The following is a 22,547-nucleotide window of genomic DNA, read 5'->3' as shown; positions in this document are numbered from 1 at the left end:
TCTCTCATCTCAACTCCAGCACCCAAGAGTTGAAATGACAATGTGACGATGTGAACTTTTAAGACATCGCATAGCACCACACTGAAGTAATGCTCAGGAATAATTTCTTCCCTTGTTTATGCAAATTCTGCTGGATTTTTTTCAGGGTCTCTGATCTTTACTGAATGAGATTTTGTGTTTGCTATTGATGGTAATCACCATCCTGTTGTGAATGTTTTGAATGTTGATGCAGAGTTTCGCTGACTTTTTTGTTTTATTTCTTTTGGTCTCTCTGTAATATTTGCAGATGTTTGCTTCTTCATATTCACTTGTATGTTGTGATTATGCGCTGCTGTTTCACTATTATGGCTGTTGTGCACTTCTTCATCAGTTACATTTGTTCTCCTTGTACCCTTGTCTGCACCTCCTCTTATAAAACATGTTCTTTAGGTTATTAAATTTGTAAAGTTTGATGCACACTTCTCTGCAGTGTATTTTCACATTTTTATTTGACATCGTTGATTGCTTAAATGTGTTTGACGATTTGGTTGGAGTGCTAATTTGAAAGCTAATTTTCATGAAGTTTAGCAAAACTGGTTTTACCTGGAAACGAGCGTCCTTTTAATTGTAACTGTTGGACAGGCAGTAATCATCTTGTGTTATTTAGATAGTCACATACAATAGTGCATTACATAGAAATCTAACTTTAAAGTTACTTTGGTTTTATAGGATGACTGACACTTTGCAGAGCCCTTCATGCTTGTGGACCACAGGTGGTCAGTTTTCACACTTTGAGGACCACTGATATGAGGTTTTCAATGTGATGCTTGCTCTGTTGGTACAGACAAAAATCTTTTTTTTTTATTTTGTGCTTTCACTGTTCTTCATGAAATTGCTGTAGGTGTTTTTAATAGTCAGTAGCCTGAACAATGAAGCAGTCCGTTTTATGAGCAAGAGAATGTATGTAGGCAGCACACCAAAGTAAAAGAGGGAGGAGTAGTGGGTAAAAAATAAAACAAAATCAAACACGGAAAATGTAATTTCAGATGGAATCCGCTTGCCATAACCCAATTGTAGTGCAGGAGTGACAGTGACACTTATTACATATTTACTAATAATACTTTCGGAGGCATTTTTGTCCTCATTTTTATGGGACAAAATGGTTTACTTTGGGGCCTTTTTTTTTTTTTTTAGCCCAGAATTACTTCTGATTGTAAGCTTCAGTTGAAGGTCTGCTGCCTTGACATTCTCTTGTAAAATTTCTTGATGTAATTTTGAGTTAATTACATCTCTATGACCGCTAGCTGTCCAGTCCCTGAGGTAGCAAATCATGTGCTTCACAGTGGAGACGAGGTTTTGGTGAGCAGTGTTTTGTATTTCGGTCTAATTTGTCTTCAGAATGTCCCAGAAGTATTATAGGTCTTTTGCAGAGCTGAGCCGGGTAGAAATGGTTGTTTTGTGGTGTTTTTCTTATAACAGATTAATTAACTTAGACTTTTGATGACTTTAGAAGATTTCTGCAGGGGTTTTTTTTTCACCTTATTTTATCACTGCATGCTGCTGCTTTGCCATGGGTTTAGCAGGATGCCTACTGATAGGGGAAGTGGCAGCAGGACTGAATTTTCTTCAAAGTGTAGACATCTTGTCTTACAGTGGACTGTATCAACATCATAGCCTTCAGAATTTTTTTTTTTTTTTTTTTTACTTTTTCAGTTTTATAAATCTGTACAGTTCTTCTAAGATCCTCTGAAATTTTGTTTGATAAGGGCATTGTTCATGTGAACAGGTTGTTCTTGAGAAGAGCAGACTCTGTCAATAAGTTGACTTTGTGTATTATTTTTTTATTACAGTGCACTGCACCCTCAATCTCTTCTCATTGATTGTAACACAGGCCTCCAAATAGCTTTGGAAAAGCTGTATGGCCTATGCAGTGGCTTTAAACATTGTGGTCTTGGGACCTACTTTTATCCATTTTTGTTCAGTGATGTCCCTTGATCACCTGTAAATTTAATGTTGAGGTAGGGATCTGCACTGGCAATCGGAAGGTTGCCAGTTTGAATCCTGTAAATACCAAAAGTGACTCTACTTTGTTGGTTATCCTGCAATTGCGCCGTACTGGGTATGACATTAATCTGCATCCAGCCCTGCATGTAGGCAGGAAAAACCTGGGGGTTAGTGGCAGAATTGGCACTCCAGCCACACTGGCTCCATTCCATCTGAAGTAGTATAATGCTGAGGTGTCACCCTTGCATGGCTGCACTCCGATCCTAACCTGGGATCCTGAGATGGTTTGTCATGTGGTGGGTGCGGCAATGCACTGTATTAGTGCATTAATTTAAGCTTATGACCCATTTAAGGTGTCCAGCAACCCATGGGATGCGAAACACTGGCCTACAGCCTCACAGACTCTCAGCCTTTAGTGTAAATGTTTAAACAATGTCTTCATTACTGAGAAAAAGTCATCCAGTTGTTGTGTTTAAGCTGATTGGTTCTGTCAATTATTGCATATCAGAGCAGGATTGTGCCACATTGTTGTAATGTAATAATCTATAAATCCAGGTGATTTTATGAGTTTACAAAGATTTTCTTGCAAATATATATACAATGTTGTATAATTACTATTACTTGAATATATATATATATATATATATATATATATATATATATATATATAGTTATTTGTATTATGCCCATTGATATACTAAAGGCAACCTAATATATGGTTCATTCTATATTCGAATCATTAAGTGTGATGCTGCTGTTCGATTAAAAAATGTAATCACTATTATTTGTGTGATTAAAATTTTTAATTGAAATTAGCTGCATATTAATCACAATTTAGCTAAAAAAATATTAAAGTTTTTCTGTGAAGCAGGAATAACTTGGTGATTAATTTGTAATACAAAACAATTCCGATAATCACTTGCCTATGCATATTAAATTATTCCAGTTAGATTATTGCACAGTTTTGTGTAACAGAAACAATGACCACCTAACAAGACAGCATCCCAAAAGTACTAACAGTTATACAAACAATTAAATATTAAATAACAAACATCAAATGCTGGTTCAGCTTTTGTGCAAAATCTAAGAGGTCTGAGGTCAAGACGTGCTTACCTGCCTAATACACACAAGTCAACTCTCCAGCCGTTACATGGAGAGGACTAGTCATTAATTAGATTAAAAATGTGTAGAATTTAAATAGCAAAGGACAGGCTGAAAAAAATTACTAAATATGTACCTGGTAGGATTATTTATTTAGATATTTTAAATTACACATTGGCATAGAATGTATCATTTATGAATCTGTTGAACAGCTGCAAAATCAGACCTTATCATACTGATTATGCAGCACAACTTCGGTCCAGGCTTTCGTCCTGTCACATCTGGACTACTGCAAGTCACTATTAGAAGAAGGTCCCACATGTGCCATCAAGCCACTGCACGTGGCTCAAAATGCAGCAGCAGCCCATCGTTTATTTAAACCACCAAAGAGACACATGTGATTCCTCTCTTTCAGTCCCTGCATTGGCTCCCTGTAGCAGCACACATTAAGTTCATATCTTTCATGCTGACCTACAGAGTAGTCAGTGGGTCAGCACCTGTGTATATGGAGACACTGGTGAGGTGCTATGCTCCTTTTTGTCCACTCAGGTCTGCCAATGAATAGTGTCTGGTGTGGTATAAAATCTCAATCCAGGCTGTTTTCACATGTAGCTCCTAGTTGGTGGAACAAGCTGCCCACCTCCATCTGTACTGCTGACTCCCTCGTTGAGATTAAGAGGTGACTGAAAACCGTAATGTTCTGTGACTGTCAAATTGTTAATGAATGTTATTTTCATTTCACTCATAATGCAGAGCCATAACTGCCTTATTTCTCTCTTTGCAGTGTGCCCCACATCTTGCAAGCACCGTGCATGTACTCTGGATGGCCAGTGCTGTCACAATGAGTGCTTGGGCAGCTGTACAGAACCTGGAGACCCAAGAAAATGTGTGGTATGCCGCAACTATTTTCATGAGGACACTTGTGTGGAGATATGCCCACCTGGCTTCTACCGATTTGAGGGCTGGCGTTGTGTGTCCTTTGAATTCTGCCAGGAGCTTCACAACAAGTGCAAAAATCCTCTCAGGGATGTAAATTGTGACCAGTATGTCATCCACAATGGAGAATGTGTCCCAGAATGTCCATCTGGATACACCATGAACTCTAGCACGTAAGTAATGGTTGAGATTGCCAACTGCCGTTGTAAGATTTTGTGGCATTCATTAATATAGTAAAGGGTGCAGAGGTGTGCCACATACATATATATGATCTCCAGCTCTAATCACCCACCCATATCCCGGTTCCCATTTGCTTTCAAATGCACATTTTTAGGATTAATTTTCTTAGCCACTAATTCCATTACAAGCCTCTTTTGAATAAATCTATATGTATAAAATTCTTTTCACATTTGAAACGGAACTTACATATGACCACGCAAAACAGAAATGACGTATGACCACAGAACATATTATATAATACAGGATCTAATCACTTCGTTTGTGGACACCATTTTGATGTCATCTTTACAAATTGTTATCATTTGTGTGAGAGTTATTTTACTGATATTGAAAAGAAGTTAACACAAACACGCCAATCTATCCCATAGAAGTGCGCACCATGTCACCCTCTCTCAGCCATCTGCCACCAGGCGTGTTCTGACAGAGAAGCTTTATTTATTCGTCCACGTGACTGTTGCAAAAACTGCCACATTATAACTTTTTTTTAATTGGCAGAACTTGATAGTAGAAGAGATGAGGAAAACAGCTTTGCGTCTTTCTACTTTTTAAGTGCGCCGAGCTGTAAACAATGTGAAGACTACCCTGCCTTCAGTGGCGAGGGGTCGTGAGAACAAAGTGGCCACTCGGAGGCGTGGAATGTCAGGCTCCTCCGCCGGGTCGAGAGCTTTGCAGTTTCGGGCGGCGTCCTCTCTCGCACTATTTGTGACACTTCGAGTGCCCTGTCGGCTCCTGGGAGAGTAGAAATCTTTGCGAATGAGTGTGATCGGCACCATCGAAGCAAAAGTCTCTTTGTAAATTGTGCTGCACGACTACTTGCTGTCCCTTAAGGTGAGTTCAGGTCACTAAAACCCTGCAAAATTCAAGGTTGCTTTTGTGATGAATTCTTTTAAGAAGATGGAGGTGTCAGTTATGCCGGGGCAACGACCCGGCCGGGACACTGTGAGGGACCGGATGTGGGTCTGCGCCCACCCTGGATCATGTGGGGGCCGCCATCCTGGTTGCTTTGGGGGCCACGGGTTGAGGGCATGGAAGCCCCACCCTGCAGGGGCCCGTGGTCACCGCCAGGAGGCGCCCCAATGCCTTGGGGACCTGTTACCTCAGCACTTCCGCCAAACCAGGAAGTGCTGGGGGTAAGATTAAGGAGGACACCCGGTGAGCTGCCGGGAGAACAGCCGGCACTTCTGCCACGCTAGGGCGTGGCCAACGGGGGAGTGCCGGAAACCACCTGGAGCTCATCCGGGAGCATATAAAAGGGACCGTCTCCCTTCATTCAGGGCTGTAGTCGGGTGGAAGCAGGACGAGGCAGGAGCAGAGATTTGCAGGGTCGCATAGAAAATGTAATTTCTATACCACAGCGGTCGTGTAGCGCCTTTCACAAGGGATCTGCTACTGAGAGATGATCCAAATCCACTGGGTAATCGACTAGTAGGTTAATAAATATCATTGCCTAGACTGATAACATCTAGGACACACAGCCACAAATGACTACATCAGTTACAATATTTAAAAACTTAAAAAATGTAATATAATGTTACTGCACTTAGTGGTTTAACAGTGCATAATGCAAATGTACATTTCATTCCTCATCAGACACAGACTAATGCCAAGGACATGGGATATGTCAAAAAAGGTGCATTTATTTGTAATAACGCAAACAAAAGTGGGAGCTCAAAGTATAAAAGGAAACTAGACACAACAACACATAATCCGCTGCCTTTTTTTGGCCTAAGCTACAGGCTGTTCCTTGTCTATCTGCTGGGTTGATTCACTTGCTTCATAAATATCACTAAAGCAATTCTTTCTCCAACTCCTCTATTTATTTTTTTCTCTTTTCTTTTCTTCCTCTGTCTTTCTCTCAAGATCCTGGCATCTTCCTGTGATGTAAGGTGGATTTTAAACGTCCTCCTGGGGTTATTTGGCAACCAAGTCCCAAAATCAGTTTTGGAAGTAGGGTGGCTTCAATGCCCTCTACTGTCCTTTGGCATTTATGTACATTTAAGTGTCCTAATCTCTGTGACCACTTTTCCTCCCGAGTGCTTTAAAGGGTAATGTAGTACCATCTCTTACACTTTAGGACTGTGTGCACCTCCATCTGCATCTCTGTCTTGTTTTCCTGAGGTAGTAATCCTGTGGGCAAGGTTTTCTATATTTCTGGGTCTTTCAGATTTTTGTTGTCTCATTTTTGGCCCATTTGCTTCTGACCAAGTTTTTTTTTTTTTATTCTTTCCTGCTCAGGACCCTCATTGCAGGTGCTATTTCTATGTGCACTTGTTAATTCTGTAACCTGAAGTTTCTTTCACATATGCAGGTATGCTAGGAATTTACCTGTACATTTCTGGATCAAGGAAATATATGAATAAAGCTCGTTCTAAATATCCCAGGAAGCCTGGACTTACTGTACTTTACAAATAAGCAGGCCTGGGCAACTTCACAGGAACTACTACTAAGCGGTAAAATTTTCATGTCAAACAGGGCAAACCAGCATTTGTCTTGGGAGACACTATCTTTGGTAATGCAAAAGATCCACAAATAAGAGATACATATGCAAATGTACAACTAGCATGATGGTTTTCATATGGCTACATAATTTAAATTTTTGTCTAAAAACACATGGACCTCTGGTCCTTCTTGGAACAAGGTTCCAGCCCTAGCAGTTTACAAGTACCAGCAGATTGCTGCACCACATGTGCTTAACAGGCAGCAGATGCTAAAAATTTCATTCTTTTTCTCACATACAGTAATCAGCTTCTGCAGTTTGCTTTACACTCGGCATCCATGCCACCTTCTGGATCAGTTTGCCTATGCAGCTTGTGTTAAGAAAGACGTAAACCTTGATAACTTGGTGGAGGCTGACGCTATTAGTGTTTCTATTCCTATCATGTAGTCAGCCTCTGTAGCTTTGCTTCACATTAGGCAGCCATGTTACCTTCTTGATCAGTTTGTCTATGCAGCTTACCATAAGAAAGACACAAACTCCGATAAGTTTGCAGAGCCTGGAGGTATAATTCTCCTGCTTCCTATGATATAATTCAACTTCTGAAGTTTGCCTCACACTGGGCAGATGTCACTGCTGTTCTTTGTCTTGTCACCTTCTCAATACGATTCCCTGCACAGTTTGCTGTAGGAAAGACATGAGGACTGATAACTTTGTGGAGGTTGCCACTATTCACATTTTATTAGCTTCACCTGTGTGTATGATGTCAATAAGACCAAGATCAAGGTTTTAGTTCCATTGGTTCATGAGTAATCATGTGACAGACGGACAATCTTTAGCATTTTATGTATATAAATAGAATATGTGTGTGTGTGTGTGTGTTTGGTAAGATTACCTATTTGAAAGATAAACAAATTAGATTAACTCTGAAATAAGGGACCTAGCCCATGTCAGAGACAAGAAGACTCTTTCCACTTTACTGACTTAGTCATGTTTATAACTAGAAGTATCCCTATCTCTAAAGCCAGCACTAAATGGATTCTCTTTGGTTTTTTGCTTAGTGGAAACTGGGCTTTATCTAACTTTAAGAAATGGTAGAAAGCATATCAGCGTATGTCTTTGGGCGATGACCGCTTTTGAACTGTCTCTGTTCTTTCTCAGTTTGTTGCATTGTCACAATAACAGTCCGGAGACATTGAAAAAGGTTTGGGGCAGCCACCCATATATTGTGCCCTGGCTGCAAATTGGGTCATTTTGTAAGAGATATTCAAAGGTTCGAGTCCAAAACAGAACTGACTAGTTTAGATGAATATGGCGGCTTTAAAGGCCAGAAAGGGAAGTGAAGTCATCAAGAGCTGAAGCGGAAAAATCCTCTTCCATAGGCTTGGATCCAGATGTGATGTCATAAAAAGGGCCAGAACCAGAAGGCTCTTCATCCATAGGTTCTACACCAGAAGTGACATCATCAGTAGCACCAGTACTGGAAGTAATGCCATCAGTAGCGCCGACACCTAGTGAAATTTCCTATGGATAGTCTGCAAAGGACAGAGAGAAAAAGTTAGTGTAGCACGCTACCCCCTGGTCTGGTGTGGTACTGTTATTTAGGCCCTCTAGCTGCCTCCCAATCGCATGTGACAGTATATAGTTGTGTTTGCTTCAAGAAAATGTTAAGCTTAGATTATGTAGTGGAGACTAAAATTATATTTGTACAGAAAACCCCTGTCAGCTTTCTTTTAGGCAAAACAGTTGAGGTATCAGTGGTCCTGGACTTGCTACTCACATTTCAGGGTTGCTGTCCATCTTCCACAGAGGTTCTAGCTCTGTGTGGCCCTTTACTGAAATAAGTCAGTTCTTGAAAGTAGGTGATGGGAGAGATAGCTACTCAAGTATGATCTGCCAGGTCAAGTACTACAGTTGCGTCAAAAAATGGCATACAAGAAAAATGTATCAATTCAGGGCAAGTTCTTTAAGTTTGGCAGTGAGGAAGATTGCTATTGGAACACGCTTTGTTTCTAGATTTTGGCTGATTACTCAGTTATTTTTGAGAAATAAGTGTGTACAAACCCACTTTTGTGCATGCACATATATATATATATATATATATATATATATATATATATATATATATATATATATATTTATATTTTTTTTTTTTTTTATTATTATTTCCAGGTTGAATTGCACTCCCTGTGCAGGACTCTGTCCCAAAATATGTGAGGTTGGTGTAAAAACAATAGACTCCTTAACTGCAGCTCAGGAACTTCGAGGGTGCACCGTTATCAATGGGAGCTTGGTCATCAACATCAGAGCAGGAAGTGAGTACTGGAGCAGAAGACTCATTTATGTGAAATGTTGTTTGTAGGTCAGGTGGCTGTTTGAAAGCTGATTACCAGTTGATCAATGTCCTTTTAAGAACCTGTGTTGTTCCCATTCCAGACAATATTGCATCAGAGTTGGAAACCAATATGGGACTGATTGAGGAGATCACAGGATACCTGAAGATTTTACGCTCTTATGCACTAGTCTCCTTGTCTTTTTTCCGTAAACTTAAACTAATTCGTGGGGAGGTACAGGAGATGGGTGAGGTTGGGTGAGTACTAAAAGCAATGTTTTACATAGTGTAGATTGAATTTAAGAAGTTCAGAAATTAAACATCATCTGTGGACTGCTATGTGGTTTCTTCAGGAACTACTCCTTCTATGCCTTGGATAACCAAAATCTGCGGCAGCTTTGGGACTGGTCCAAACACAATTTGACCATTGCCCAGGGCAAGCTCTTTTTCCACCTGAACTCCAAACTGTGCCTGAGCGAGATCTACCGCATGGAAGAAGTGACTGGGACCAAGGGCCGGCATGAGGAAAACAACATTGCCACCAAGACAAATGGAGATCAAGCTTCTTGTGAGTGACAATGTACCAAGGAAAAGTTTAGTTTACAACCTAGTTCTCATGTTTATGATTCAACCAAATGGAAAAGTGAATAATGGCTGAATAAGGACATGGTTGTTGCCAAGAAAAACCTTGAATTTTTTAATCCCTCTTGTCACAATGTGCTTTACTCTTTCCACCAGGTGAAACGCAGCTTCTAAAGTTTGTCAGCATCAAGACCTCTCCAGACAAAATCATTATTCGTTGGGAGGTTTTCTGGACAAAAGATTGGCGAGACCTGCTGGGATTCATGCTGTTCTACAAAGAAGCGTATGTGTTTTATTGGACAGGGGGTGGGGTTTAGAGGATGGGGGATATACATGAATAAATTGTGAGGGCCCTACAGTCTCAGCAATACCTACAAATGTCTCTTGACAACAGCCAGAGGCCTAAGATTTGCTTAAATTTTTCCATCTAGACAACAACAGAATGTGAATGAGTTTGATGGATATGATGCCTGCGGGTCTAACAGCTGGTCAATTGTGGACGTAGACCCTCCGCCTCGTTCAGCAGATCCAAAGTCACAGAGCTTACCAGGTCTCTTCATACGAGGGCTCAAACCCTGGACACAGTATGCAATTTTTGTCAAGACTCTACTCTCTGCATCCGAAGAACAGCAGGCACAAGGGGCAAAGAGTGAGATTATCTACGTGCGTACTAATGCAAGCAGTAAGTTTTCAGCATTCAGAGGGGTGTGCTTTATTTACTGCTGTAATCCAGACCAGATAGAGGGTGGCAAGTGGAAAGGAGTCCATATAAATGTTTCCTCATTATTTACCATAGTTACCAGAGAGACACAGATCTTGTTTTGAGTTTGCAGGAATGTATTTTGTGTGTATGTATGTGTACTTGCACGTGTGAGCAAGCAATTGACCCCTTTAAACTTTGCCACATGCACTGCTCTTTGCTACAGCTCCTTCTGTTCCTTTGGACCCAGTTTCATCGTCAAATTCCTCGTCTCAGATCATCTTAAAGTGGAAGCCTCCCTCTGAGCCCAATGGCAACATTACCCACTATCTGGTCTACTGGCAGCAACAGCCAGAGGACAGTGAACTCAACAGGTTTGACTACTGCCAAAAGGGTAAGAAGGTCTGAGGTATAGGTTGGAATACCGGCTTTGGGTTAAGTGGGCTTTGTTCACCAGCCACTCTTGTTTTTCTTCAGGATTGAAGCTGCCATCAAGGGCTCCCACCCAGATGGAAGTGGATGATGCTCATAAGCAAAATCAGACAGACGATTCTGAACAGACTGGAGAATGCTGTACCTGTCCAAAAAACGATCGGCAACTGAAGCGTGAAGCAGAGGAGTCCGCATACAGAAAAATGTTTGAAAACTACCTGCATAATGTGGTGTTTGTGCCCAGGTAAAAAAAAACTTTTTAACTCGGTACGTGAGTAACACTGTTAGTAAAGTTTGAAGATTTAACTTTATTAAAGGACATATGATCCAAGTAGATCTGCATTGATCCCAGCCTTCATCATCTCGATTTGCTTGTTGTAGGCCCTCACGACGGCGCAGGGAGCTGGCTGCTGTAGCAAACAGCACCTTTGTAGGAGATCCCACAACACCAGCCTCAGTGTCCAGCACCTCTTCCACAAGCAGCCCAAAGGAAGTGTACCAAGTGTATTCCGAAAAGGTCTGGTTCCGGGAGTCTATGGTCATCTCTGGCCTGCGCCACTTCACTGGCTACCAGATCGAGATCCACGCCTGCAATGAGAACCTAATACAATCTCAGAGTTGTAGTGTGGCGGCCTATGTCAGTGCCAGAACAATGCCAGAAGGTAGCAGTAGCTTTGCTGACTTTTCATCCTAGACTAAACTTTTCCTGTGGGGATGCTATTATCAAATTGATAAACTACTAGCAAGGGAACAGTTGATTTTTATAAAGCAGGATACAGCGCCAGACTTTGGAGGCCATCTGATTTGTGCCCCCAATTGATCTTGCAGGGTTGTTTTTTCCTCTGCAGATTGTTATTTAACTGGAAAACAAGTGGTTGCCTGGTTACTATCAGAAACCCACGGGCACTGTAGCAGATTGAAAGTCTGAGTGGCACGTCTGCTCAGGTAGCACAGCTGCTTCCGGTATCTCTCACCTTGGGTCTTGTTCATTTAATAGTGTGAGGAGCAGTATTTTACAAAATCCTGCTCTGTGAAAGATGTATTGGTTGAAAATGTATGAATTCCACAAATAAACCCAAAAAATATAGTAATTACAGTATATGGGGTGATAGGTCCGTATGTCAGTGTTGTAGTAGATTGCAACATCCTGATGATGGATGTTATACTGTGTGTCTCTGGTATTCTTGCAGCCAAAGCTGATGACATCGTTGGTCCTGTGACACACGAGGTTTTGGAAAATAACCAGATTCATATCAGCTGGAAAGAGCCCGAAGCACCAAATGGTCTCATCATTCTTTATGACATCAAGTACAAAAGAGTTGGGGATACTGAGGTGAGTGTGTGCAGCATATGAAATGAATTACTTAAGACTAGGATATGGTGAATGTGAAGTTAAGCAAAATGGCCATCAGGAACATAAAGTTGCTAGAAGATTAGTGAAGCACTTTAGGAATTGATGCCAAGATGTGCTGGAAATAACTTTGCAGCAGAGAGTAAGCGGGAGGCCTTTGGATGAAAGTGGCATGACCAATGTCATTGTGATATCCTCAGATTTCTGATTTTCAATCTGTAGTAGATAAGCAGTTGCTGGATGCTCTACCTGACACCATAGTCACAATGTCCGTTTTTTTTTCTATATAAACCCTGTGACTAATAGGAATTTAACAGTTGTATCTCAAGACGTGTCTACTCTGTCGAAAGGAGGTACAAGATGACTGTACTGCACCCCGGAAACTACTCTGTACGCATCCGTGCCACATCCTTGGCTGGAAATGGATCTTGGACTGAACCTTCGTACTTCTATGTCCCAGAGAGTGAGTTCTACCCAGCAAGATAGCGTGGAGACCTCTTGTTCTAACTATAGTTTTTAAAGAAGTCATATTTATTTTTCCAGCAGCCAAAATCTTCCTGTACTTTAATAGTTTATTGTCATTTCTTTTTTTTTCATGCAGGAGATAACCCATCAAATCTATTGAAGATTGTCATCAGTCTGGTGGTGTGCATTATCTTGCTTGTTCTGGTGTTTGCAGGGGTCTTCATTGTCATAAAGAAAAGGCAAGTGCTACAGTTGAAAGAAACTACTTGTGTATGGCTGGCTTGCCTGCTTGACTTGTATGCATGTGTGTGGCAGAAAGTGTATTTAGTGTTGGTGTACATCTCTTTAAATTAATACTGAAGTGTGATCTTACCTGTGTCTATGTAGCTTTGTTTCTGAGGTTGTTCATGAATGTGTGTGTAGTTCAGTATATAATATGTATTTTGCATTTTCAGTCGTATCCACATTCCTGCATACTACAGTGTTGGACTGTGTACGTGATTAAAAGTATGTTTGTGTCTGTATGCATTTGTGTGTACCATCAGCTGTAGCACAGTAGGCATGTATGTGTGCCTTTCTGTAATCTACTTTATACACAGTGCTTCATTTGGGCCCAGAACTGGCAGGAATGCAGTCCCGGCAAAGTACATACATCTCTTAGTAGCCATTCTGTAAACCTTAGTAACATCAATTGACTGCTGTCTCGGTAGGAACTTACTGAATTCAGTTCTGTTCAATTCAGTTTATTTTTATATAGCGCTTTTCACAGAGTGCAGGCACAGAGTACTGTGACAAATCCTCAGGTGAAATACAAGTATAAAGTTTACAGAATTACTACACATGAAGACACAGATTTGTTAAAATGCACAGAAAGCAAAGTAGAAACTTATAAATATACATGAACAGCAGTGTTTTTCTAGTTGTAAGATATTTTTAGTTTTGATTTAGTTTTTGATTGTGTTTTTATTAGGTTTTAGCTTTTCACAATTTTCTAAATTTTAGTTATTTTTTTTAGTTTTTATTTATTTTTTCTTTTTCAGCAATTAACTTTTAGTTTTGTCCCATTTTATTACCTTTCTGTTACCCACCAAAAAATTTCCACACTGTTGTTATAGCTGTCAGATTGTATATGAATTATGTTGTACCTGCCAACTTAATATTTAGTTGTGACGGTTAAATGTGACTGTTCAAGGCTTCTGGCACAATCAGAACATGCAAAACATCAAAAAACAAATGTGCTCTGATATTACTTGTTACCTTAACCTGCAACAAGTTTAAGAAAATGTTAATTTAATTTAAAAATACTTTATTTTTGATTTTTTTTATATTTCCTGATGCTGACTGTATGTCATCTACCAATTTTGAAACTCTGAAAGTACATATTTTCAAGGATTTCTTAATTCAGTTATGTTTTGAAGTCACTACTTGAATTGAACTGTGTTAGTTATAGTAATAGCAGAAACAGAGATGAATGCTTTTCCATGAACATGCTGTATTTCTGCAAGCATGCCATTTACGTTAAAGACAGATAGATAGATACTTTATTAATCCCCAAGGGGAAATTCACATACTCCAGCAGCAGCATACTGATAAAAAACAATATTAAATTAAAGAGTAATAAAAATGCAGGTGTAACAGAAAATAACTTTGTATAATTTTAACAATTACCCCCCTGGGTGGAATTGAAGAGTCGCATAGTGTGGGGTCTCCTCAGTCTGTCAGTGGAGCAGGACGGTGACAGCAGTCTGTCGCTGAAGCTGCTCCTCTGTCTGGAGATGATCCTGTTCAGTGGATGCAGTGGATTCTCCATGATTGACAGGAGCCTGAACACCAGTTTATAGTAACATCTAAGATGATTCATTTTAATAAGCAACATGCCAAAACCTGGGCAGCTCCCTGTGAGCCTAAACTGGGAGGATGTCATTTAACAGTTCAGCTGTAAAACAATACCTGCAGTTACGTACACTCAAGTCCACTTACACATGGGGAGAGCATGGAAACTTCATAGTGACACTGACCAGGTTAGCAATCAAACTTGAACTCATGGCACTATGTAATAATAATATTAATAATCATAATACAATTTATTTATATAGCATCTTTTCTGTCTTGAAATTGCTTCAGAAATATTAAAAGGAGCACAACCGAAAGAAAAGCAAAGATGACAATAATAACACAGGATACAAACTAATATCAAACAATAAACACCAAACAATAGATATGTTTTTAAAAGTCAAAGTTCTGAATGAAATTATGAAACAAGAAAAAAAAAGAAGAAAGCAATGAATAAAATAACAAAATATTTGTATAAATACATGTAGGAATATAAATGTGGATGTTAGTCACCCACATAGTGATAAGGAAAAATTAATAGTGAATTTTGTTATTAATTTTATAGCCAACAGCTGGGAGGACATCGACTATTCAGTGATATTTGACCCAACAATCCCAGCCAGTCCTCCACGGTGCGGCAAAGTAAACCTCATTTAGAGATTCAGACTACTCAAGTTGGTTTTTTGTTCATTTTTTTCCCTCCATCCATCACTGGTTGCTATTTCAATATAGAGTTGAGCTGGTACATAACTCATATTAAAATAAAAGTCATGTGTGGGATCACGCTATGATACCCTGTTTAATGTGACATTCTAAATATTAACAATATTGCAGTCTGACCATTGGGTATTGATGGAGCATTTAACATAGAGAAGTTTGTCATGATAGTGTGAAAGGAAGTTGCTCTGCAACACCCATGCTGAAACATCAGTGCTAATAAACTGAATCAAAATGAAACATGTACATGAAACGTTAGCTTGCTGATAGTGTTGACTGCATGCTACACATCTGCTTAATCTGTTGCTGCAATGGTACCATCAGTAAACAAGCAGTATCTGTATAAAATAAGGCAGAAATTGCAGAAATTCCTACCACATTTGGTGTTTAAAGATAACATTTTTTCCCCATGTAAATTCTGATTGAATGTGAAGCGTGACAGTGGCTATATAATTGACAAATCCTCAGTATCTCAAATTTTCAAACTACTTGGCTGTATCTTCTAAAATAACATGTGGCATGTTTTAATTTATGCAGCTTTTCATTGAAGCTGGGTGAAAGTTACCAGTTGCAAAAAATTATCGGTATATGTGAAAATGACGGTCAGTTATAGCCAATGAAATCCACAACCCAAGTCAGTGGCAAGCGGCGAGGCTTTGGTTTTCACTTTCAGTTCAAAAAGGGAAAGTTGACTGATGGCTGATAAAACCATTCCCTAAATTAATATTATGAACTGTGTGTTTTTAAATAGTATTTAATAAATTTAGCTGCAAATGCACAGTCACTTGTACTTCATCCAAAATGACTAATGTAGTGAAAATCAAAATTACAAAAATTTGTTTAGTTTTCGTTTTTATTTTCTCTTTTTCATTTAATTCTAGTTCTTAGACTTTTTTTTTTCCAATTAATGAAATATTTTTTTCCATTAATGATGTGTTTTAGTTTCTGTTAATGGGAGTAACACTGATGGAAACCAACAATACCTGTTCATTAATGAATTGCTCCAACTATGGGAATTGACAGCTGTAGAGAGGAAAACAAAAACTCTAGTCAACAGTAACCCTGGAGAAAGTAAACTGCAGGGGGGGGGTCCACTATCAATTATAAAAGAAAATCAAAGATAATCACAGTCCTAGAGACCTTGAACAACTATTGTGCAGTCTGCACTGGGCTATCCAGTCTGATGGCAGTATAAATGGTGGCAGAAAGAAAAAGGTGACTGAAATACATTTTTACAGGACCATAGTTAGTCCTTTGTGCAGGAAAGGTGAAAAAAACGGATGGAAACGTAATTTAAAAAAACAAAAAAAAAAGGAGTGAATCAGCATTGGATGCACTAGAATAATCAAAACCATTAACCAATCAGAACGCCAAGAATGGGCCTATTACCCCTAATTCTTTCACCTTAAAGAGCAGTGTGGCACAGTGTAAAAGAAAGCTTAGAGGGAGGACAGCAATAAGCAGCAATCAACATATCATCTTTGGGGGGTTAGGTTTAAAGGCAAACATTTTATTTTGACTTTTTATCGAGAGTCTGGTCATCTGTCTACACTGAATGTTGAACATACCAGAGTTTTTTGTAAAGCCACCATGACTGACCTGACCCAAATTAAGTGTGTATTTTTCATTTGAGGTGATCTTTACATTATATGTCTAAAATGACAAATCTAACTAGTGGACATAGCCTTCAGTAATTTAGTCATAGAATTTGCCTGGTGGTTAAATCTGATGCAGTGGAGCATCTGTAGAGGGACTACGTGCAGTGCAGTGCCAGCATATAATGTACCTCTTTAATAATTTAGTTGCATCTGAAAAACAGGATTAATAAACATTTTTTTAAGAATATGTTGGCACTCTTAAATTTGGGCTGATATACTGGACTGTCACAAGAATGACTTATCACCCTATAATCGGGGATTTGCCTTGTTTTGGCAACTTTGGCTTGAATTGCAATGCAGGATCATCATTTCTATTTTCTCTGCTCATAACATTAGTGAGTTTTAGCATTATTACCGTGAAAGAGAATATTTTTGCCAACTGAAGCACTGTGTATGCATGAGAGGATGGCTTATTTGCACAGTGGTAAAGGTTTTGCCTGATGGATTTAGGATTCTGGGTTTGAATCCTGTCTGGTGTTGGGTTGACAAGTTATACCAAGTTATACATGTTCCAGATGCTTCAGTTCCTTGTCCACACCTCAAATGATATGCATATTAGGATAATTTTAAATTAGCCCACTGTTTAATGTACTTGTGCCCTGTCCTGTTTTTTTTTCCTGCATTGTGTGTAATACTGCCAAGATGGGCTTTGACTACCTGGCACTTTGAATTGGATTAAACAGTTTGAACATGTAATGTTATTTATGCATAATGAACATTGCTTTAGTCCACTGTGAATGAACAAGGTGGAAATTAGATCTTTGCTTTTCTTGTACTGGTCAGCTCATGCCTTGTGTGTCCTTCTGAGATTGTACTTCCCAAGGTCTGTGTGGTTCCTTAAGTGTGTTATCCAGTGGTGAGTTCTGTAAGTGATTATTAGAACAGTTTCTCATTGTGACTCTCATATAATACAGGCAAACGGAAGGACCCACAGGACCACTATATGCTTCATCGAACCCAGAGTATGTGAGCACTGGTGATGGTACGTAGTGGGACACTGGGGGTTAATTAGTAGGTTTGTCTTCACTCTAACAGTCTCCTGCATCTTTTAGTGTATGTGGCTGATGGGTGGGAGGTGGAACGTGAGAAGATCGCTGTGCTGCGAGAACTTGGTCAAGGATCCTTTGGCATGGTTTATGAAGGAATTGCAAAGGAAATTATCCGAGGAGAGTCAGAGACCCGAGTGGCAGTCAAGACAGTAAATGAATCTGCGAGTCTGAGAGAACGCATAGAGTTCCTTAATGAGGCTTCTGTAATGAAGGCCTTCAGCTGCCACCACGTGGTAAGAGTATCTACTGAAATGAGTTGTGCAGGTGCCCAGAATTAGCTTGACCTCACCTTTCTAATTGGCTGTGAATTTCCTGTTCACCAGGTACGGTTATTGGGAGTTGTGTCCAAAGGCCAACCCACTCTGGTTGTGATGGAGCTAATGAGCCATGGTGATTTAAAGACTTATTTGCGTTCCTTGCGACCTGAAGCTGAGGTAAGTGTGCATTTGCGGACATAGCTTTGGGTAGCTCTTGCAATTTTACTTGCTAACTGCTGTCTGTCCCTGTAGAACAACCCAGGCCGGCCTCCACCCACTTTAAAAGAGATGATCCAAATGGCAGCAGAGATTGCAGATGGCATGGCATACCTCAATTTCAAAAAGTTTGTTCACCGAGATTTGGCTGCTAGGAACTGCATGGTGGCAGAGGATTTCACAGTAAAAATTGGAGGTGTGTTCCGATAGACCTTGTCAAGTCAGAGTCAGTTGGGGGGTTGCAAGGTGCTATTTTGTTTCAGTTTGCTGGAGTGGGCAAAACTCAATTTACATATACTTCTTTAGATTTTGGAATGACCAGAGACATCTATGAAACGGACTACTACCGCAAAGGAGGAAAAGGGCTTCTGCCTGTGAGATGGATGGCACCTGAATCCCTGAAAGATGGTGTCTTCACTTCCCACTCAGACTGCTGGTAAAGGCCTGGGAGCTACACAGGCATTTTCATGGACATTGCATTACCTGTGCTTTCTGTTTCTAAAGAGACTGTCCTTTATTTGTCAGGTCGTTTGGAGTAGTTCTATGGGAGATCAGCAGTTTAGCGGAGCAGCCGTACCAAGGACTATCCAATGAACAGGTGCTCAAATTTGTTATGGATGGGGGATATCTGGATCGTCCGGACAACTGTCCTGAGAGACTGTAAGTATTTTGGGTGAGGGATAGGGGGTTAACTTGCAGGTGTCCGTGGAATACTTCTGGGTTTATGTAAGGGGGCAGAGTTTGTCTGTGTAGGAGCACATTTGCTGAAGCTTGGTTTGTTTGTGTGTTTGGTTAGATTTGGAATGTGCATGTCTGGTGGAAACCGCTGTGTATGTGTGGTTAGAGTAAGAGAGGCTTATGGGTGAATTTTAGGCTGGGTTTGAATGTTTATATTATGGAGTTGTGTTTGTGTGTGGGTATCTGTGCACGGCAGGTAGGTAAAGGATAGTTTTTCAATCATGGTATATACAGTAATCCCTCGCTATATCGCGCTTCGACTTTCACGGCTTCACTCTATCGCGGATTTTATATGAAAGCATAACTAAATATATAACGCAGATTTTTCGCTGCTTCGCGGGTTCTGCGGACAATGTGTCTTTTTACTTCCTGTACATGCTTCCTCAGTTGGTTTGCCCAGTTGATTTCATACAAGGGACGCTATTGGCGGATTGCTGAGAAGCTAACCAATCAGAGCACGCAGTTAAGTTCTCCTGACTGACAAGCTAACCAATCAGAGCACGCAGTTGAGTTCCTGCTTGCTGAATGCAGTGTTAACCAGGAAGTCTCGTCTCGCTCATTCAGCATCGACGCGTTTCACTGTGTAAAGAGTTGTGCTCTTTTGTGTTTATCTTTGTGCATAGTCAAGCCCTTCATTATGGATCCAAAACGATCTGCTACTGCTTCAGGGGCCGTGCCCAAGCGCAAGAAGATGTTAACGATTGCCGAAAATTAAACGTTTTGGATTTGTTGAAGACTACGATTCTTTTTATTTAAAAAGTAGGAAAAGAATATAAGATCTACGGCCGCAGTGTCCTTTTAACCAGGGTGCAAAACGAGTTGTTAGTGGATGTAATAAGGCAGTAGTCCAGATGGAATCTGCTTTAGGGATTTGGATTGAAGACTGCCAGAAGAAGAACAACGGCAGTGCTACACAATCGCCTGAAGTGGCTCCTTTACAAGGGCTGTAACGCTCTCCTTTGTTGTGCAGTAAAATTAAACTCATTGTTATCGGACAAGTCATCGTGTCATTGTTGGTGAGTAACCATAATTAATTTTCTTCTTACAGTGCTTAGTACATGTACATATGTTTAGTGTCACTGTACACACATTTACTGTATACTATTTTTCTTGCATTGTACGTATTTATTGCTGGTGGCCTGTCTATCGTAATGGCTGTAACATATGTGATATCGGATACACTCAATAACTTTAAAATAATATTTAGGTTTTACTGTATATAAACTGTGTTTATATACATCATTTCAATAAATCTGACCTAATATCTAAGAGAATACAAAGGGATTATGCTGTATAACTCTGCGGGGAATATTTATAAACAGTGTGGGAGAGTTTATAAGGGCTTAAAATATATAAAAATAACCATACAAACATATGGTTTCTACTTCGCGGATTTTCACCTATCGCGGGGAGTTCTGGAACGCAACCCCCGCGATCGAGGAGGGATTACTGTATTCATTAATCTGCTATATGAAATCATATTCTAAAGTTAAGCTTTTTTTTTTTTTTTTTTTTACCTAAAAGGCTTTTGTTTTCATGTTCGGACTCTGGCTCTATCACATCTATACTAATAAAAGGCAAAGCCCTCCCTCCCTCACTCACTCACTCACTCACTCACTCACTCTCCCTCGTAGGTAAAAGGCTGAAATTTGGCAGGCTCATTCCTTACAGCTTACTTACAAAAGTTAAGCAGGTTTCATTTCGAAATTCTACACGTAATGGTCGACAACGTCCACTATGTTGAACTTTCTTATTTATGGCCCCATCTTCAAGAAATTTGGTACGTGGGTTCCCAACGCTAACTGAATCCTACTTACGTACATATATACGTCCATAGCCTGCAGCTCGGTCACAGTGTGAGGCGGCATTGGGTCCCCCATCCCAACGCCTCCCACATTGTTGGCTGCCTGCCTATATAAAGCCGTCCATCGCTCCAGTCTCTACATTCCCTTCCTTGCTTCGCCGCGAGATTCACGTCTCCCTGCTGATAACTGCAGCCTTTTAATTTAATCCACGGCTTCTCCGCTGTTTTATTGTTCGTTTATTACAATTATAGTTATTGTGTAGGTATTTTAGACTTACTTTACATTGTTCAGGTACCCATTTCCTTTATCGTTCCAACCATACCCCCTTTAACATGTCTATCGAGGTGATCACCATCAATCAAAGAACTGTCACTTACTGAGTGGTTTCCATGCCCAGAGATGGCTCCTGCCTTTTCCATTCTCTGTGTTACATATTGCACGACCATATCAGGCTCACTCTTGATATCCGGAGGAACATTGTGTCTTATGTATTGAATGACTGGGACAGGTTCAAGGTGTGGACTGATGACGGTACAGGAGATAATTATACTTCACAGGAGCACTATAAGGGTGAAATGCTTAAGCCCTTCATCTATGGTTCTGCATGTGAGTTGATGGCTGCCTCTAAATTGTTCGGTTGTCACTTTCAAGTGTACCGAAATGGCCAAATATTTTACACCTTTCGACAACCGCCAATGCCTCTTAAACATCTTAGATTCACAGGTGACGATTTCAGCAGTGGACACTTTGATGTTTATGAATGTTTAAACTCTCAAAAGCTGGATGTGAAGTTATCGATGAAACCGGTTGTATACTTACAACGCTTGACCGATGCCGAATGTCACTTCAACACAACAAATACTGTCATAATTGAAGCAAACCATGAAACTCAAACCGATTATGACAGCAGCAATCCAAGCTGTGACATTTGAGGCAAGATTACTGTTCACATGGCCAACTGTACATTGCATGCTCAAGAGTAAGCTCAGCGCACAGCTTGGTCATATTAGAACCGGAGGGCCGAACTGACAACGTGTCATACAAAGAGATCCTTAACAAATAATTATTGGTATATTTTCCCTCAGTTTAAAAAGGTTTAATTTTCTTCTTAATGAAAAATTTAAGGCAGTACTTCGCCACTGCGAAGCGTGGGTATTTTGCTAGTACATTATAAAATGCAAGAACATGGTAGCTATATTTTAAAGTTTATTTTAAAAAAATATGCTTCACTGTTAAACAGTGGCAAAGTAATAAATTCTATACCATAATTGGGGTTGGGGTAACATGCATTATATAGTCAGGTTGCTTTTTAAAGTAACGAGTAACCTAATGCAATACTTGTGTTACTGAGGTAAAGGTACCAGCATTACTTTAATAAAAAGCATTAGTATGGAAGTTTATTACTGCTGCTCCAAAAAAATAAATAAATAAATAAAGACTGCATTATTTTTCAGTTTTGGCAAAGATGTTGCCTGCTGCTATACGCATGCACTCTTGCGGCCTAGTGACAGCTAGTGAAGGAAGACGGTAAACATGCATACAATCAAGTGAAAAGAATTTGACAAATGTTATAAGTATACATTTAATCCTTCATGGGCTGAGGGGCAAATTTAAACGGCATAGTTTAGTCACAGGGAGCCATTTATTATCGCAACAGCACTGGGTTTAAGGCAAGAAACAAATGTGTTGGATATCATGTCGGTCCTTTTCATGGCTCA

The 22,547-nt window shown here is 40.0% G+C and overlaps 1 protein-coding gene across 1 annotated transcript in view; it reads left to right on the top strand.

The window, feature by feature from the left end:
• The window catches only part of LOC120537652 (insulin receptor-like), a 97,786-nt gene that overhangs the window by 69,242 nt on the left and 5,997 nt on the right, over window positions 1-22,547 (top strand). Inside the window, exons 3-20 of the mRNA XM_039766745.1 lie at window positions 3,869-4,193; window positions 8,867-9,009; window positions 9,131-9,284; window positions 9,380-9,594; window positions 9,765-9,891; window positions 10,040-10,290; window positions 10,535-10,702; window positions 10,786-10,984; window positions 11,122-11,402; window positions 11,931-12,073; window positions 12,398-12,554; window positions 12,693-12,795; window positions 17,679-17,746; window positions 17,817-18,046; window positions 18,137-18,247; window positions 18,323-18,482; window positions 18,593-18,722; window positions 18,812-18,946. Of these exons, the coding sequence (XP_039622679.1) occupies window positions 3,869-4,193; window positions 8,867-9,009; window positions 9,131-9,284; window positions 9,380-9,594; window positions 9,765-9,891; window positions 10,040-10,290; window positions 10,535-10,702; window positions 10,786-10,984; window positions 11,122-11,402; window positions 11,931-12,073; window positions 12,398-12,554; window positions 12,693-12,795; window positions 17,679-17,746; window positions 17,817-18,046; window positions 18,137-18,247; window positions 18,323-18,482; window positions 18,593-18,722; window positions 18,812-18,946 (3,100 nt within the window). The remainder of the gene's footprint in view (window positions 1-3,868; window positions 4,194-8,866; window positions 9,010-9,130; window positions 9,285-9,379; window positions 9,595-9,764; window positions 9,892-10,039; window positions 10,291-10,534; window positions 10,703-10,785; window positions 10,985-11,121; window positions 11,403-11,930; window positions 12,074-12,397; window positions 12,555-12,692; window positions 12,796-17,678; window positions 17,747-17,816; window positions 18,047-18,136; window positions 18,248-18,322; window positions 18,483-18,592; window positions 18,723-18,811; window positions 18,947-22,547) is intronic.

Source organism: Polypterus senegalus, chromosome 10, assembly GCF_016835505.1.
Source record: "Polypterus senegalus isolate Bchr_013 chromosome 10, ASM1683550v1, whole genome shotgun sequence".
Taxonomy (NCBI): Eukaryota; Metazoa; Chordata; class Cladistia; order Polypteriformes; family Polypteridae; genus Polypterus; species Polypterus senegalus.
The sequence above is the reverse complement of the archived record's forward strand: the minus strand, read 5'-3'. Positions and strand labels throughout refer to the sequence as shown.